Source organism: Sarcophilus harrisii, chromosome 2 (assembly GCF_902635505.1).
Source record: "Sarcophilus harrisii chromosome 2, mSarHar1.11, whole genome shotgun sequence".
NCBI lineage: Eukaryota > Metazoa > Chordata > Mammalia > Dasyuromorphia > Dasyuridae > Sarcophilus > Sarcophilus harrisii.
Genome location: NC_045427.1, coordinates 15,652,610 through 15,670,384, shown reverse-complemented (window position 1 = coordinate 15,670,384; position 17,775 = coordinate 15,652,610). Strand labels below are relative to the sequence as shown.

The following is a 17,775-nucleotide window of genomic DNA, read 5'->3' as shown; positions in this document are numbered from 1 at the left end:
AGTCTCCCAACTGGGGACAGTAAGAACCGAGGACCCTTTGCAGCATTTTAAATCATTGGCAGGAGCACCCATCCAACTGGTCAGAATTTAAATTTATGATACTTGAAGGGAGGGTGACCTTCTGAGCTTTGCCTATTTATCAGACCTGGCCTCCTGGACTGACAAACAGCAGTGGTGTTCCTGCAGAGAATCCTTTTGGCAAAGAAGGACATCTGGAGGTCATTGGGAGAGTGGAAAAGTGGGCTAGGGACCAGCCCTTGGAGAGCCTAATCTGATTTCGGTGGTGTGACCTTGGACACTTTGGTGCCTCCCAGCTGCCATTTCTTCCATCAGGAATGGGGAAGATGATGGAGAGAGGGTCTCTTCTGGTACTTCACCATTAAAATCATTGAGAAAAAGCAAATGAAGTGACAGGAATGGAAGCACTCAAAATTGGCAACATACATCACAGTATAGAGATTCCTTGATGGATATTTCCATGTCAAGCAACTGACAAGTATTTATTAAGTATTTACTATTGTCAGGAACTATGCTAGGAGCTGGAAATACAGAGAAAGGAAAATCAATTTCTGGCCTTCAAAGGAGATTTTATTCTAATTGAGAAAATAACAGGTACAAATAAGGCTCAACCAAAACATATATGAAATGAATACAAGCTAGTTTAGGGAGGAGACTTCTTAATAATGGGCTTTGACCAGGAAAGGCTTCATGGAGAATGAGTCTTTTTTAATAACATGACACTGATAGGGCAATTTTTATTTATTATTTATTTTTTATTAAAGCTTTTTATTTTTAAAACATATAAATGGATAATTTTTAATATTCACCATTGCAAAAACTTTATGTTGCAAGGTTTTTCCTTCCCTTCCCTCCTCCCCCTCCTTAGATGTTTATATATTTTAAAATGGGCAATTCTTCTATATAGATTTCCACAATTATCATGCTGCACAAGAAAAATCAGATCAAAAAGGGAAAAAATGAGAAACAAAACAAAATGCAAGCAAACAACAACAAAAAGAGTGAAGATACTATGTTGTGGTCCATACTCAGTCCCCATAGTTCTTTCTCTGGGTGCAGATGCCTCTCTCCATCACAAGACCATTGGAACTGATCTGAATCATTTCATTGTTGAAAAGAGCCATGTCCGTCAGAATTGATCATTGTATAATCTTGTTGTTGCCATGTATGATGATCTCCTGGTTCTGCTCATTTCACTCAGCATCAGTTCATGTCAGTCTCTCTGGGCCGTTCTGAAATCATCCTCCTGATCATTTCTTATAAAACAATAATATTCCATAAGATTCATATACCATAACTTCTTCAGCTGTTCCCCAACTGATTGATGCCCATTTCAGTTTCCAGTTAGAATCTGAGTCTTGAATGAAATCAGGGATTTCAGGAGGTAGAGATGAGAAGGGAATGAATGTCAGTGATGGAGAATAGCGAGTAAAAAGACATGTAGATGACAAATGGTGTATAATATGTGTGGAATATGGCAACTAGAGGACAGAGCATCAGACCTAGAGTTAGGAAGACTTATTTTCCTGAGTTCAAATCTGGTTTCAGACTCTTACTAGCTGTATGACCCTGAACAAGTCACATTTGCCTCAATTTCCTTATCTGTAAAATGGTCTGAAAAAGGGAAACAGCAAACCACTTCAGTACCTCTGTCAAGAAAATCCAAAATAGAGTCATAAAGAGTTCGATAACAACTGAAAAAATGACTGAACAACAAAACAACAAAAAGAAAAAGTCACTGGAATGTGCTGTGTAGAAGAGTTAAAATACCAGACCCACACTTGATAATCTCTAAAGTTTTTTGTAGTATCTATGGTCTTTCAGACTAATCTAACTCTAAATCTATATTCCTATAAATCTCTCAGGCTCTCAGTTTATTCATCTGTAAAACGAAGGGATTGGACTAGATGACACCTAAGCTCTGTTTTAAGCTGTCTCCAAGTTCTGACATTCTCTAATACTTCTGTGAAATGAGGGAATTGGGACAGTCATTCCCTAAGGTTTTTTTTCTACTTTCAAATCAGTATTTCTATGAGTCTCTTTAGTGGGAACAAAGACGCTCCAAACTGTGACGCTCATGGAGCCTTATATCTTTGCTCTAAATAAAAAAAATCCATACCATACCCCTTGAGAAATGAGGTGGAGGCAGTTGTTTGGGATGGAGTGCCATTGATATGATGGCAGAGTTTTTTGACACGTAAATAAATTATTCACTCATGGAAGACACTAAAGAATGTGCTTCTTAATATTCGAAACATTCATGGTATGAGACAATAAGCCAGTGACCCCTGGGAGTATTTCAGTGAGCCACCCAGAGTCCCCAAGCCCCGCGACAAGTACCATTGACCCAGAGACCCAGTCCTGACAAAACTTTGATTTCCTGAGCTTGTTAACAAGTCTGCCTGACTAATGCTCTGTTTCTTAGCCCATTCCCAAAGCTCCAGAGTGTCTTCTGAATGAAGGAATGAGTGAGTGAATGAAAAGTTATTCATTAAGCACTTACTATGTATCAAAGACAGGAGAGGAATAATCCTTACTTTTGAGGAGTTTCCATTCTGATAGGTAGAAACACCATATGTAAGGGAATGCTGGCCATGAAAGGGAGTGAATGGGTCCCCTCTTCCCCAATGGTAAGTTGATCCATCAGGTATGAGCCATGTCAAGTGATATGACTCTTTTCAAGACTAATGGCAGAAGAGTAATATGTGACTTATCACTGAGTATCAACCAAAGGGGGTGGAGAAGTGCAGTAAATGATGGAGAATCTAAGCTCCAGAGTATAAGATAAGATGCTAAGGTAGGCAGTTGGATGGGATGTGAGGTATAATCCAGTCTGAGATCTGGAACCAACTGCTTGTTAAACAAGATAGAGTATTCCATTGTGGAATGAATTAACTCCCCCTGGGATCGGGAGACCTTTTCTGGTGGTTCAATCCAGAGATGCCATTTGGCTTGGGAGAATAATGGATAGCCACCTGGCTTTGGTGGATTGCCGGGTGGAACGCAATGCATACTCAGGTAAAATTAGCCACTCATTGATTTGGAGGGCATTTCAGTCTCTCTGTGTAGCCCTCATGTAATGCAATAATTAAGTAATCAGCTCTTTGGAGGTCATGGAGATGGGACCTGTAGTTGGACTCTTGGGTCAACCAATAGGGAAAAGGACCACTGAGTCTGTTCATCTCTCATCATCTCCCCCTGATGTAAAAAATACAAAAACAGAGAAACAAACCTGATTTTCTGTATTTCCCAATTGCATCGTCCTTTTTCTATATTTCCGAATTGTATTGTTCTTTGTTTGCTTCTTTTGTTATCGCTGAAATACTTGAAGAGACCACCCTCCAACAAGGGAGAGCCAAGTTATTTTCGTTCTATCCTCCATTTTCCCATTTCTCTTCTCAATTGAGGCTTCTCCAGATACATAAAAGCAGAAGATGGCGCTGGGGGTTCAGAGCACTTAGCCCAAGGCTCCGTTCCTCATTCTTACTCCCTCTCTATCTTCTCCAGCTGCCACCTCTGCCACAGTCTCCTTCTCCTCTGACACTCTGATGAATGTCAAGGTGAGAAGCCAAATAATTTTGCTTTCTCCAAGGAGTTCAGATAATCCATCATGTCTCCAGTGCACCTACCGAGCTGCCAGGCAACTTCCCTTTAAGGCCCACACCCACACATGTTCTATAGAAACCAGGCTGCTGTTGCTTCATATATTCTCTTTGACTTCCAGTTCCAGTTCCTAAGGCCTGTAACAGTGGGCTGTGTTTAAAATTTATTTTACAGAATACTCGACAGCTTGGGACAACAGGATCTCCAAAGTTTCAATACTGTGGGCAACCCAGAGGGCGATGGAGAGGGGCAGAGTCGGCTGTAGCATAAATAATGATGAGTGTACTCATAGGATCATAGTTTTAGAGCTGAAAGGGACCCTTAGAGACCACTAAGCCCAACTTCCTTATTTCATGTGAAATAGAATTTGAATCCCGGTTTTCTGACCAAGTTCAATACTCTCTCAACTCTCAAATACTGTCTCTCAGTAAAAAGATATTATCTAGGAAATAAATGAAAAGGAGCAGGGTTGGTTATTTATTAAGTGATCAGCAATGGACAATTTAAGCAGTAACAGTGTTAACTTTGAAAGATTAAAAGGAAAGAAGGTGGATTCCAGCATGTTGAGAAGACTTTTATGACAAATTTACGAGAAGGTATGGACAAGAACCATGCTGGGGAGGAGGTGAATGTACACGAGTTATAATCTGAGCCACAGGAAGTAGCAACAGTGCAGAGCAGTGAGACTGAGAGGCATTATAGCATAATGGAATGGGTGCTGAATTTGAATCATAGTTTGAATTATATCATAGTAGACACATAGTATCTCCTTCCTCTTTCCCTTTCTTCCTCCCTCTCTCCCTTCTTCCCTTCTTCCTTTCTTTCTCCCTCCCTTCTTTCTTTCTTCCTTAATTTCTTTCTTTCTTTCTTTCTTCCTTCCTTCCTTCTTTCCTTTGTTTGTTTGTTTGTTTCTTCCTTCCTTCCTTCCTTCCTTCCTTCCTTCCTTCCTTCCTTCCTTCCTTTCTTTCTTTCTTCCTTTCTTTTTCTTCCTTCTTTCCTTCCTTCCTTTTTTCCTCCCTTCCTTCCTTCCTTCTTTTCTTTCTTTCTTTCTTTCTTTCTTCCTTCCTTCCTTTCTTTCTTTCCTTCCTACCTTCTTCCCTTCTTCCCTTCCTTCCTTCCTTCCTTCCTTCCTTCCTTCCTCTCTCCCTCCCTCCTTCCCTTCCTTTCTTGTTTCTTTACATGCTTCTTTCCATCCATGCCTAGTCCTTCATATAGTCTCCTGCCATTTAATAAGACCTTAACAAAGGTTTATTAGCTGACTGACTGATGGAAGGAATGAATGGTTAACTTGGAGTTTGGAGAGGATCAAATTGAATCCTGTTTCAGACAGTTACTAGCTATATGATCATGAGTTAAACATTTGATCTTTCTGGTCTTTGCTTTTCTGATCTGCAAAATGGGCATAATAATAACCATGGCACCTACCTCAAAGAACTGTTATGAGGATCTAAAAGAATAATGCATCTAAAAAACTTTGCCATCCTTAAGGTTCCATACAAGCTTCAACAACTAATAATGTACTACAGCATCAATGATTGGATTCATATTGGAATGACAAATGCAGATTATAATAGCCTAGAACTTAACAGAAAAGCCATAGGAGGTTGCATGAGCCTCAGAGAGAATATGACTCACCCAGAATTACAGCATTTCAGAGCTGGGAACACAACCACCATCTGCTTCAGCCCACGAATGAATGGAGTTCCCATTAAAATCTACACAAGTGAACGTCCAGCCTCTACCCAAAGACCTCTGACTGGAGGGAACCCAGAGCCCAGGAAGCCAGGGATTCTACTTTGGGACATCTGTTGAAATACCTCCAACAAAAGGGAACTCACTCCTTCCTCAGGCAGCCCACTGCTCTTTGTAGTAGTTTTCACAGGAAGTTTTTCCTATCATTGACTTGCTATTGGTCTCGTTTCTTGAGATAACACATCCAGTGATTTATAAACCTGAAAGCACCATAGCAATGTGCGCTGCGCTTTTTATGATTAGTATTCTAGCCATTGCTCCTCGTTGTGCTGATTCCTCTTCCCCATGGCCCTTCCTTGAATACTCAGAGGCAGAGATCTCCTGCCTCATTATCCCTCATTCTGATTCCTTGTACTTTTTGGCAGCTGTTCAGGGTCCCCTCTCATGAAAGAAGAAAACACGAGGCTGGCAAGGTAGGCAACAATGCCTCTCGTAAATGGGGGCAAGGAGAGATGCGGTGGGAAAAGAGGCAATGCATCGTAGCCAGAGTTTTGTTGACTCTGGAATCAGACAACCTGAATTCAAACCTCACCCCTGATGTTGACCAGCTGTAAAACCTTAAACAAATTATTTTACCTCTTTAGACTCCGTTTGCTCATCTATACAATGAGCATTTTCTAGATATTTTACTTGGGCCTTGGAACAACTCTGTCAAAAAAACACATAGGTTATTACTGATCACACAATTCTGTAAAAGATACATTATAAATATTACTGATTTCACAACTCTGTAAAGGACACATTATAAATATTACTGATTTCATAGTTCTGTAACGGACACATTATAAGTATTTCTGATTTCACAACTCCATAAAGGACACATTATAAGTATTTCTGATGCCACTACTCTGTAAAGGATACATTATAGGTATTACTGATTTCACAGAAGGGGAAATCGAGGGTCTGAGAGAATAGGTGACCTTCTTGTGTTCACATAGCTAGTAATAGTTGGAGCCAAATTTTAATCCAGGTCATCCTCGGTACTATACATCACTGGGAGCCTCCATGGAGCTCAGGCTCTGCTGGAGACGTCACCCCATTACAAAAGTTCCAGGCACCGCCAAGGATGCGGATCTGTGTCAAACGACGGCCTTGGTTTCTTCCTTGCCCTAATAGTGATTATTCATGCCTGAGAAGTTTTAGACTTGTGGGAAAATCTGGAATCGAAGAAAACAGTGACTGCTTTGTCCACAGAAGTCACGGTCCTGTCGTACCAGATGTTTTGGTCTGTGATAAATTACACGTCAGCCTTTAATGGGAGCTCCTAGTGAGGAGAACACTCTCCACTCTTTTTCTCTTGTCAGTGGCAAGAAGGAAAGGATTGTGCTTCCTCTGTTCAGCTTCATTTCTAGCACACTGTGAATGCCCAGGAAATGAGTACTGGATGTAGAAGCCTGGGGTTGGGTCCCAACCCAAGCATTGTATCGGGGGGGGGGGAGCATTATAACCCACACAAGTGACCATTGGGTCACCGAGTTTTGATCATACATGTGGTGTAACTATGAAAAGCAAATCCAGCTTTATATTGGCGATCTCAAATTAGAGTAATAGGAGGAAAAGAAGGTAAAGGTGAAGGAGGAGGAGGAGAAAAATGGGAAGGGGAGACAAGAAGGAGGAGAAGGAAACAAGAGATGAAGGGGAAGGAAGAGGAAGAGGAAGAGGAGGAGAAGTAGGAGAAAGAAGACTGAGTAGTGCAATGGATAGAGGATTGATGCTGGAGTCAGGAACACTGAGTCTAAACCTAGCCTCAGATACTTGCTGGCTGGGTGGGCAAGTCACTTAATCTCTGACTGCCTCAGTTGCCTCATTTGTATTTGTGGACAACTTTGCCCACTTCCTAGAGTTTTGTGAGGATCAAATGAGATAATATGTATATAGTGCTGGCACTATTAGGTGCAAGTTATTATTATTGGGAGGAGATAATAATAATAAAATTGAAATAATATTTTAGGATTTACAAAAAGTGTTTTTACCTGAAGTTTTTGATAAAAACCAAAATATTTTTGCATTAGGAATAAGAACTGGAACTGTGATTTTTTTTTTTTTAGTAAAGGGGGGATTCTCTGCTCTTCTGCCAACATAGCTTGGTACCTTCTCTGAGGTTTAAGAGAGCTATCTTGGGCAACGAGAGGAAAAATGAGTTACTCAGGACCACATGGGTAAAAAGCCTGTACCAGGCTGCCCACCTTGTAATATCCAACACACTAACTATATCTGTCTCATCGATATCAAGAACACCATGGACACCCAAGGAGATTGATTATTGATTTAATTGATTGCTTTTTATGTTTTTGATTAATTGAATCAATTAATAAATTGATTAATAATTTGAATGATTATTAACATTTTCCATCTGGGATAACACAGATGAAATATCACTTCTCTCCTATTTGTCTGAGCTAGGTGACCATGTCAGCCAAATGCCCAGACCGGCAGATGCCCCAAATAATCATATTGATAAAAGTAAGAGTTAAGATTTAGCGATCCCTTTAAATTTTTGCAAAATGCTTTCACTTGACCTCCATTGATTAAACAAAAAAAAGAGCTCGGTCTAGAACTGTACAAGAAGAGACAAATGGATTGGATTACCTGGTTGAACTTGCAAAGATATTTCAGTGACCCCAAATCATGACTTCAGCCATTCAGAGACTCAATGGAACTAAAGACCCATCTTCTTAACACTAGTATTCTTCCAGGAATGCTCTGGGGCTGTGAATCATGGGATATCATAATCTCTGATGATCTGAAATTAAGGATGACTCAGAGAGTGATGGAGAAGCATTTAGTGGGCATTAGCAGGTTGGTGCCAATTGCAAACAAGAAATTATAAAAGAGGACCAGAGTAAAGAGGGTCAATCTAGCAATTGTCTGAAGGGAAAAAAATTGGGTTGTATAAATTGTGTGGGAAAGGGAACGAATAAGCAGTAGATAAGCCTAGTGCTGGACCCTGGCATCTCTGTACTCATAAATTCAGAAGCTTGGTCCTCTACCCAAACCGGTGGTCTTTAACTCTTATTTCAGGAAATCTTCCATGATTACTCCAGCTAAAAGTAATTTCTTTCTCTTCAGAATTTCAACAGGGTTTATCTATACCTCTTATCTGCCACTTGATATTCACTTCCTTTGATAAAGGATATTACAAGTAATCATAATAGCTAATTGGTGCTTATATAACACTTGTACTTTTTTTTTTTTTTTTTTTTTTTTGCTCCCTGAGACAATCAGGGTTAAGTGACTTGCCCAGGATCACACTTACTAGGAAGTAAGTGTCTGAGATCAGATTTGAATTGCAACGTTAGCATTGATTTGGAGCTGGAAAGGACTTTAAGGACTGTTTCATATAATCAATAGATTGCAGAGCTTAGAGTTAGGAAAACCCAGATTCAAATCCTGCCTCAAACATTCACTAATTGTATGATTCTGGATCAATCACTTCATCTTCTTATATCCAAATTCTTTATCAATAAGATGGAGATAATAATACCACTCACCTTACAAGAGGGTTATGAGGATCAAATTGACTCAAGTAGAACTTCTTGCCAGCCTTCAAGTGCTATCATCTGGCCCCAAACCTTCATCTTACACGGATGAGGAAAACAGTTCAGGATAATACTATTAATAGTGCTAATACTACACTAAGAAGTAGTATAATACTCTCTTAACTAGTTGAACAGAGATGTTAGCCTTATGGATTTAAAATCCAAAGGACCGCAAAGATCGTAAATGAGGGAACTGTGTGCACAGAGAAAAGAAGTTATTTGCCTAAGAGACAATGAAGAATAAAGCTGGAGATTGAACTAAAGAAGGCCTTCCAATTCCAAGTCTATTAGTTTGCCCAGTGTACCACACTGTCCCATCCCCCCCAAATAAAGATCCAGTCTCTCCTGATGACTTCCACTAAAGGGCAACTAATTATCTATCAATACCCATTTATTAAGTGCCTACAATGTGCCAGACACTGTTATAAGTGGTCAGTACCTCTCACTGTGGACACTAACACATTTGAGTAATTCTAGCCATTAGGAAGCTTTCTATTGTATGGAACCAGTCTGATTTCTTTCAGATGCCCATCTAGGAACATGTAGAATGAATCAAATCTTTTTTAACCACAATTTTCAAAGACTTGAAAATAGATCCTAGATTACAAAGCAAATACAAGATCAAAGAGAGCAATTGGTACTCTTCACTTATTTTTAAGGGAAAGCAAAGTCTCCATGCCTTCGCCCTGAAAGTTCCATAGTACCTGGAATAGACTCTCTCCCTGTCTCTGCCTCATAGAATCCTTCTGTCTCTGAAGATGTAGCTGATTCTGCCCTCCTACATGAAGCCTTTTCTGATGCCGCCAACTGCTAGTGCCATCTTTCTCAAGCTCTTTATGTTTATTCTGCATATACTTACATATATCCTTATCATCTCCTTCATCAGAGTGGAAGCTCCTTACAGGCAGAGATTATCTTACTTTTCATATTTGTATCTCAGGACCTGGTCTACAGAAAGTACCAAGTAAATAATTTTTCATTCATTCATCTGCCCCGTGATCTTATTGTGAAAGGACTTTTGAACATTCTCAGATCTGTGTGGAGCCCAGGAAATGAGTATTATATTATGAAGACTTATGGTCAGGGTTTTAGCCTTACAGAATTCTGTCCCGGGAACACCCCTTAAAGACCATTCCCTGTTATCCAGGAATTCCCCCAAGTTTCCTAGACAAAATTCAGGGACTGAATCTAGAACTATTAGACTCAATTTGGCCATCATCACCATCAGAAAATGAATCTCAAAATGTCAAGATAGCCAGGTCCTTAAAGTTGATATAGTTTATCTCTCTCATGTTATAGTGAAAGTAACTGAGTGATCTCAGAGGGAGGGTCACCTAATAATAATCAGGGAGAAAGCATTTGTGTACCCTACTTATGCATGCACATACATATACCCACGTGCATGTATGCACATGTGCCCATAAAATTGGGCTGCCAGTGGTTTACTGTTCATCAGTCTTTACATCTATGTAATGTTCACTGCTTGCTATTGTGATAGTTTCGTTTCCTCATTACCCACTCTTATTCCTTCATTTTTTTATCTTCTCTTATTGCTAAAGCTAACATTCCTAGTATAACATGGAATAATAGTGGCAATAATGGGCAACCTTATTTCACCCCTGATCTTACTGGGAATGCTTCTAATTTATCCCTATTACATATAATGTTTGCTGTTGGTTTTAGATAGATGGCTGCTTGCCATAGTGAAAAGATTAGCTTCTTTCAAATTAGATAACCTTTCTGCTTCCCTCCTAAAGATACTTTTCAGAGGTCAGGGACAGTTTTTTTGTTTTTTGGCCATTCCTAGTGTTTAGCTAAATACCTGATTTACATAAGAATAGGGACTGGAACAGTGACTGTATAGAAATAGGGAACTCCCATGTGAGGAAATAGTAAGCATGTAATAAATGCTTATTGAAGATTAAAGGGCAAAAGAGCTAAGATTACAATTGAGAATCACCTACCTGGTAAAACTGAATATAATCCTTCAGGAAGAAAATGGATATTTAATGAAATACAGGATTTTTATACGTTCTTGATAAGTAGACTAGAGCTAAATAGAACATTTGATTTTCAAATACTCAAAAAGCAAAAAATAAAAAATAAAAAATAAAGCTATTGAATGTTGATTGATTTTTCTTCACAGAATGGAAACTAATTTTCTCATGTGAAAAATACATGTATTTACAAAGTCATATTTGAAAGTGCTCCTCATGGTTCCCCCTTGTATGTTGGGTCCTAAGCTACTTCCTCTTTAGCCTCTAAACTAAGATAAGAATGCTCTGTGGTCATTTCAAACCCTGCCCAGTTTGCTTCCAGCTGATCTTTCCAGGAAGATTTTGTGCTATTCCCCTTTATCCTCTCAACACTGCAGCTGAGCTAGACTAGTCAATTGCCCCCTGAACTTAGCCTTCCACTATTGTCACTGAGCTCTTACATAAGCCATTCCCTTTATATAATCTATATAGTATACTTCTAGTACAGGTGCTGAGGAAGAGCCCCAAGAATAGAAATCAAAAAACATCAGTTGAAATCCCAGACCGGTGTGATATTGCACAAGTCACTCAATCACTCTGTCCTTTAGGTTATTCATCTATAAAATGGGGGATTATCCTCGATGACTTCAAAGGCCCCTCTTGCTCCAAAACCATCATTCTGATAAATGTTCTCCCTCTTTGCCTTCAACCCCCTGAATCTTTCATTTATTCCAAGGCTCAATTCTTGTGTCAATAATACCTGGGAGAAACCTTTCTTAATCCCATTTATTGGATGTGCTATCTCCCTATTACATTCTCATATACAGACTCCTCCATATGTAAATTGTTCCCTTCAGTAAAACATAAGTTCCTGGAGGGCAAAAATTATTTTGTTTTGTTTTGCTTTTCTATTCCAAGGATCCAGTAGAACTGTTGGACATTGATGGACATTAATGTTTATTTAAGCATTGATGGGTTGGCTTAGTTTGGAGTAGAGTGGATTGGATTGAATTGTACTACATTGTTGTGTTGGGTTGTGTTAGGATGGGTCAAAATATGAATTTGATGAATTGCACTGAAGTTCATAATTTTCAGACACTAAAAACATATATATTTATCAAGTCATATCTTAGAGTCCTCAGCAATTCCCCTTTAAATATGATGTTTTAGGCAACTGCCCCTCTTGCCTGCTTCTTCATCTCAAAAGCCCTAAGTTTGATCTCTTCCATTATATTTTATATAAGTGAAAAGGAATAGATTGGATATTGAAAATCTCCCATTTAAAAAAAAGCAAAGCTACAACACTTGGTACAGTACAAAAATTTTATTTTTTTTTTGTTAGGATAATTTAAAGTTTAAAACTGAAGTAGACATATTCATTTTACAAACAAGATATTCTTCCATAAGTAAGACCATTAAAAACAGTAAACAAAAAAATAAAAACAAAAACAAAATACAAAACCAAAAAAAAAAAAGCAATCTTTACAAAAAGCTCTGTGCATAGCAACTTTATACTGTATATAATTGACAAAGCAAAACAACCCAACGAACGATAGAATTTGGGAGATGAGACTTTACTTTACAAAAGGGAAGCAAGAGGACGGTTTTGAAACCATGCATATTGAAATGTGCAAAGAAAAAAGGGAGAATTTAAGATGCTATAATGGAAACGAGATAAATAATGAAATAAAATGTCCCGTTAATAAAAATAAAAAACACAACCCCACACAGTTCCTCTTACAAAGCTATGATAAAATCTGTCTTCTCCTATAGAAATACTTGTATTCCAAGTGGCACAAACGAAGCTGGGATCAGGAGTATTTAACAGCAAGGACTAGAAAGGAGAGAGTTGCTTTCATTTATTATACTACAAAATCCTTACACACCGATTTGTACATTTAAATATTCCTGTTGCGGCCAAGGTCCTAGCTGAATGATCAGGGGTTTCTGGGTATTTCATTACACACATTTTTTTTTCCCGGTGTAAAGCTACCACCAAGTTCTACGATCATTTGAAGACAGCACTGTACTCATCTTCATGCAAGAGCGAAATTCACAGATTCTAAAGCAAAGCTACTTAAATTTTTTTCCCCCTTATGTCAGATTGGCTCAAATCCAGGTCCAGACGTGCTTCATTTTTGTTCTGCCTTCGTTTTTGGACAACTATGTCGATATCCCTCCTCCTCACTAAGACATTTTGCATCAAGGGACTTTTTTCGGGTGTGTTTCTTTGCAACTTGGTTCTTCAAATGCCTGTTACTGTCAACAGCACTTCCAGGCGTGCCAGCTATCCAAAACCTTGAATTTTCATGGTGCGTAAAAATCCCATTTGGATTGTTTGGGGGTGGGGAGGAGGGTATTTCCAGAATGAAGCGAAGGGGAAAGGGTAAAATGGGATTGGTTTGGGTGGGTATGAAAATGTGGACTTGGAAAAGAAATGAGGAATTGATAAAAAACAAAATTATTATCCTAATTCAGACTAGATGCACTCAATTTCAGTGTGTTTCTCCATTGGGACAGGAAAGAACTAATGTCATCTAGACCCCAGCTGGGTATCATCCAAATGAGTTCTGTGGGCACGCTCCAGCAGCCCCAAACATGAACGAGGAAGCTGGCAACCCAGAGGAGGAAATACCACTTGGGCTGGCCCCCAGGTAAGGGCAAGTGGGCAGGAAGAGTCACCAGTTTTTGAGTGCGAGTCAACCTCTCAGTAACAGTGCCAGGTCCCTCCTAAAAAGAGAGCCAGTCGTCTAAAGAGAAGAGTGGACAAATAGCTGGGCAGCTGCACTTTGGGATGATTCTTGAAATTGCCCATATCCTTTCCCTCGGAACCCCAATGCTGTCTGGATTTTCAGCCACTACCCTCGCTTCTCCACTAGAAAAGTGGAGGGGTGGTTGAGGAAAACCTCCAAATTATTCATGTTTAACCCATCGAGTTTAACGTCAGGGCAAATGGTGGGTTGCAAAGAACATTGGATCTAAATCCATAGGCGTGAATCTGCTTACTCAAATGGTAAAAGGTATACAGAGTGCTCCAGAATCCCTGAAGCGCTACAGAAAGTCAGCTATTCCTCGGTTAAGGCTGAGCAAGTCTCATGGCTACTCTGGGCCTCGGCTTATAAACAAAATAGGTAACATGATAGGATTATACGAGAGGGTCTCTGAGGGCCCCTGAGAGATAGGAAGTGGTTAGGAAATGCCCGTCAAATGACAGATCTCTCAATCTATGAACTGCTCTGTGCCTCAGCTACACATTGAAAAGGTTACAGTATATGGTCTTTTCCACCTTTAGGTCTATGAACATAGGGATCTCTCTATGCCTCGGTTTGTTCGTCCAGCTCCAGGGTTATTTATGAATCCCTTGTGCCTCGGTTTCCTGTTTTGTAAAATGAAGAGTTTGCATTAAATGATTCTAGATTCTGTGATCTTCCAAATGGGAAAGTACTAGAGGGGGGAGATATATATAAAACTCCTGAGAGACTGGCAAGGGTAAGAGAGTCATTAATCGTTGCCGACGGCCGCTGATGGCCAACCAAAGCAGCCAGAGGAGACTCCCCAGAGCAATACCGAATGGGATTGAAGTTACAGTCATTGGTGAGCTGGAAACTGGACTTTGATATGGCCCTGCGCTGAAGATGTTCTAACCATTCCGGATCGCTTCTCAGGCAAAAAAGATTCCCTTTTCCCTGCTCTCCCTGCCCTTGAAAAACTGGATGGGGATGTGGGCCAGAAGAAAGTGCGAGAATCCCAGGTGGCCTCTGGCATGGAATGTCAAGAACAGCCACCCCAGGAAAACTATGATCGGAAGCAGACTCAAAGGGACATGCAGGCTTTTGGGAAAGCAGACTTCGCTGGACCAGACCCGCCGCTTTTCTGTATTTCTGGATTTGTGCTTGGCTTTTGTTTGAATGTGGTATGGTTCTGAAAAAATACAGATGGGCTACCGTGGTCCTTGCATATGGATCTATACAAGGATGGAACAGGGAAAGGGGGGGTGGGCGTAGAGAGGACAGGAGTGGGCATCCAGGAAATAGCAGTGGTAACAATCACATACCTTATCTCTTTTTATCTTGGAACTACAGTTTTGCATCATTTTCATTGTACAAGAGGAGGAGAAAATGCCCCTCCTTTCCAAAAAGGTCTTAATTTCTACCTCTACTTACAATAAGTTACACATTTATTTATTTAAATAATTGTAAAACATTTTAAAATTTTTCCTTTTTTTGTGTTTTTTTGTTTTTTAAAGAGATTAAACTATAAGCAAACACACATACAACAACATATCATCATCATTCGATTCAGGTTTTGTTTTTAAGAAAGTCTTCCATGCGGGTACCCTGTTTTGTTCAAATTTTTTTTTCTGCATAAACTAAATTGGTATCTGAAAGGCTTCATAGAAAATAGAAACTTTCAACTTTTTTTTTCCTACAAAGAAAAACAAATAGTATCCAAAATATCGAGCTTGAATTGTTTGCCAATTTTTTTTCTTAAATATTTTACAAACATAGGAAGGTGGTTTTCATCAAGTCCATAAAGAAAGAACCACATTTCTGTCCTTAGTACTGACCATGCATGCCGATGACAGTATCTGTCCTTATCCACGAGTGGGGTTGGAGCTTGGGCAGCCGATTTCTCGGCTACGGGAGAGACATGAGACCAGGTAAGATGCAGGCTCCTTGCATATCCAAATCCAGAGAGTGTTCCTTTGGGGGTCATGGGACTCCCCCAAAGAGCTCTTAGTGCTTTCCATATTAGTGGTCCATCAGATGAAGTAGTTGTGTGTTCTGAGACGCAACTCTTCCTTCTCTTACATTGGGGGGACGACAAGGCCGGTCATGGCTGAAAGCGAAGAACAGACAAAGACATGAGACCGTGGCATGGGGCTTTGCAGGGCGACAGTTGAGCAAGAGGAGACAAAGATGTCTTATTGATGTTGGTCATTGTCCATTAAAGAAAGGGTCACCTCAGCCTATTCAGCAACTATAAATCTAGAGGAGGGGACCTTGGGGAAGGATATTTAGTACATCCCCTTCATTTTAATGATGAGAAAATTAAGGTTAAGAGACTTGCCCCCTTGGTCACCCAACAAGTGTCAGAGGCAGGATTTGAATCTGAGCCGGAGTTCTTTCCATTCCATTGACATGGAATTCTGTCTTGGGGGCCCATGGTTCAGTTCACATCTCTAGAACACTTTCCAATTAACAAAGCATTTCTCTGCCAGTGAGCAGGTGGTATAGGTACCTATTTAGGGACCCAGACTCCCCAAAAGGGAGCAAGGAATGTAGATAGAAAATAGCCTTGGAGTCAGGAAGATATTTATAGTTAGTTCACATCTCAATGTAATAGCTCTTTAAGAGTGCCAGGAACAGATAATGTTGACCCTCATTGGTGGAGGGAATTTTCACACCAGGAGTTCCCATACAGAGGTGGAATCTTTGGTTTGTAAAATCAGCCTTGTAGAGGATCTGTTGGGAAAGACTAGCCTCAATAAATACACAACCAATAATCTTCAGACCTTTGCTTGAAGACCTCCAGTGTTGGGGAGCTCACTACCTCCCTCACATGGAGCTGAAAAGCTCCATGAAGACAAAGGCAAATTTAGGGACACTCTGCTTCTTTTCCCAATTCTTATACCAGAGTTCTGCAAATGTTTGTTGAGTGAATGTATGTGGGAAAAACGTTTCTATTTGTTGGACCCAGGAGACTTCTATTAGACCATAGGGAAGGGAACAAAACCCAACGAGATGAGCCCATTATCCCCTGGGTTTCCTGTTTAACCAGCTCCAAATTTCTGGCCCTCGCATTTATTTTTAGCCGAAATATGATTGGTTATTTTTAACAAGCACATTCTCCTTTGATAGTTTGCTGCCAATCTGGGATGTTCAGTAATGAGTGTTGACCCACTGGAATGGAGGTTCTAATTTAGTTCTTAATTTAGGAAGCTTCTTCCCTCCCCTCTGTGCTTTTGCAGTGGACAACTAACTAATCTGGCAAGTGAAAGGAATTCTGGGAGAGATGGAGAACACTGCTCTAGAGTAGAGAGGAGGGTGCAGAGCTTCCTTCATCTTGGCTCCCGCTCAGAACGAGGAGTCAGGCAGCTGACGATGGCCCTAGAGAAGGACCGTGAAAAGAAAGACCCTGATCCAGTCCTGCTTAATCAGCTGCAAATTCATATAATTGTAGGATCCTTAGAAAGTGACAACCCTCCCCCCCCCCTTTTTTTTTAATAAGCCACATCTACCGCTTGCTTTGAACAGATTTCTGGATATAAACAGTACATCGCAACTTATTAATTGAAATAGAAACATTTTGTGGAGGAATTACTCTTTATTAGGCTTTAAGGTAAATAATTTAATAATTTTCCTCCCTCTCTTGCTTTGTTTAGATTTTTCCCCTCCTTCCTTTTTCCTTCTTTCTTTTTCTCATTTCTCTCTCCTTCATTCTAGCTTACTTTTTTCTTTTCTTTTTCACTAATCATTTTCCTTCCTCCATCTTATCATTCCTTCTTTCTTCCTTTCTTTTTTCTTCCTTCCTTCCTTCCTGCTTACTTTCCTTCCTTCTGTCCTTTCTCCCTTTTTTCTTTCTTCCTGCCTTCCTGCTTACTTTCCTTCCTTCTGTCCTTCCTCCCTTTTTTCTTTCTTCCTGCCTTCCTTCCTTTTTTTCTTCTTTCTTTGCTTCTGTCTTTTCTCCCTTTTTTCCTCTTTCTTTCTCCCTTTCTTCCTCTTTCTTTCTCCCTTTCTTCTTTCTTTCTCTCTTTCTTTCTTTTTCTTTTTTCTCTTTCTTTCCTTCCTTCTTTCCTTTCTCTTCCTTTCTTTTTTCCTTTTATTCTTCCTTTCTTTCTTTCCTTCTTCCTTCCTGTCTTTTTTCATTCATCTCCTCCCCTTTTT

General features: G+C 39.9%; 1 protein-coding gene across 1 annotated transcript in view; it reads right to left on the bottom strand.

Moving 5' to 3' along the window:
* Window positions 1-12,997: 12,997 nt before the first annotated feature.
* EBF2 (EBF transcription factor 2) overlaps window positions 12,998-17,775 on the bottom strand; it is a 252,512-nt gene continuing 247,734 nt past the window's right edge. The window contains exon 16 of the mRNA XM_031949646.1: window positions 12,998-15,727. Within this exon, the coding sequence (XP_031805506.1) occupies window positions 15,696-15,727 (32 nt within the window). The 3' untranslated portion in view covers window positions 12,998-15,695. The remainder of the gene's footprint in view (window positions 15,728-17,775) is intronic.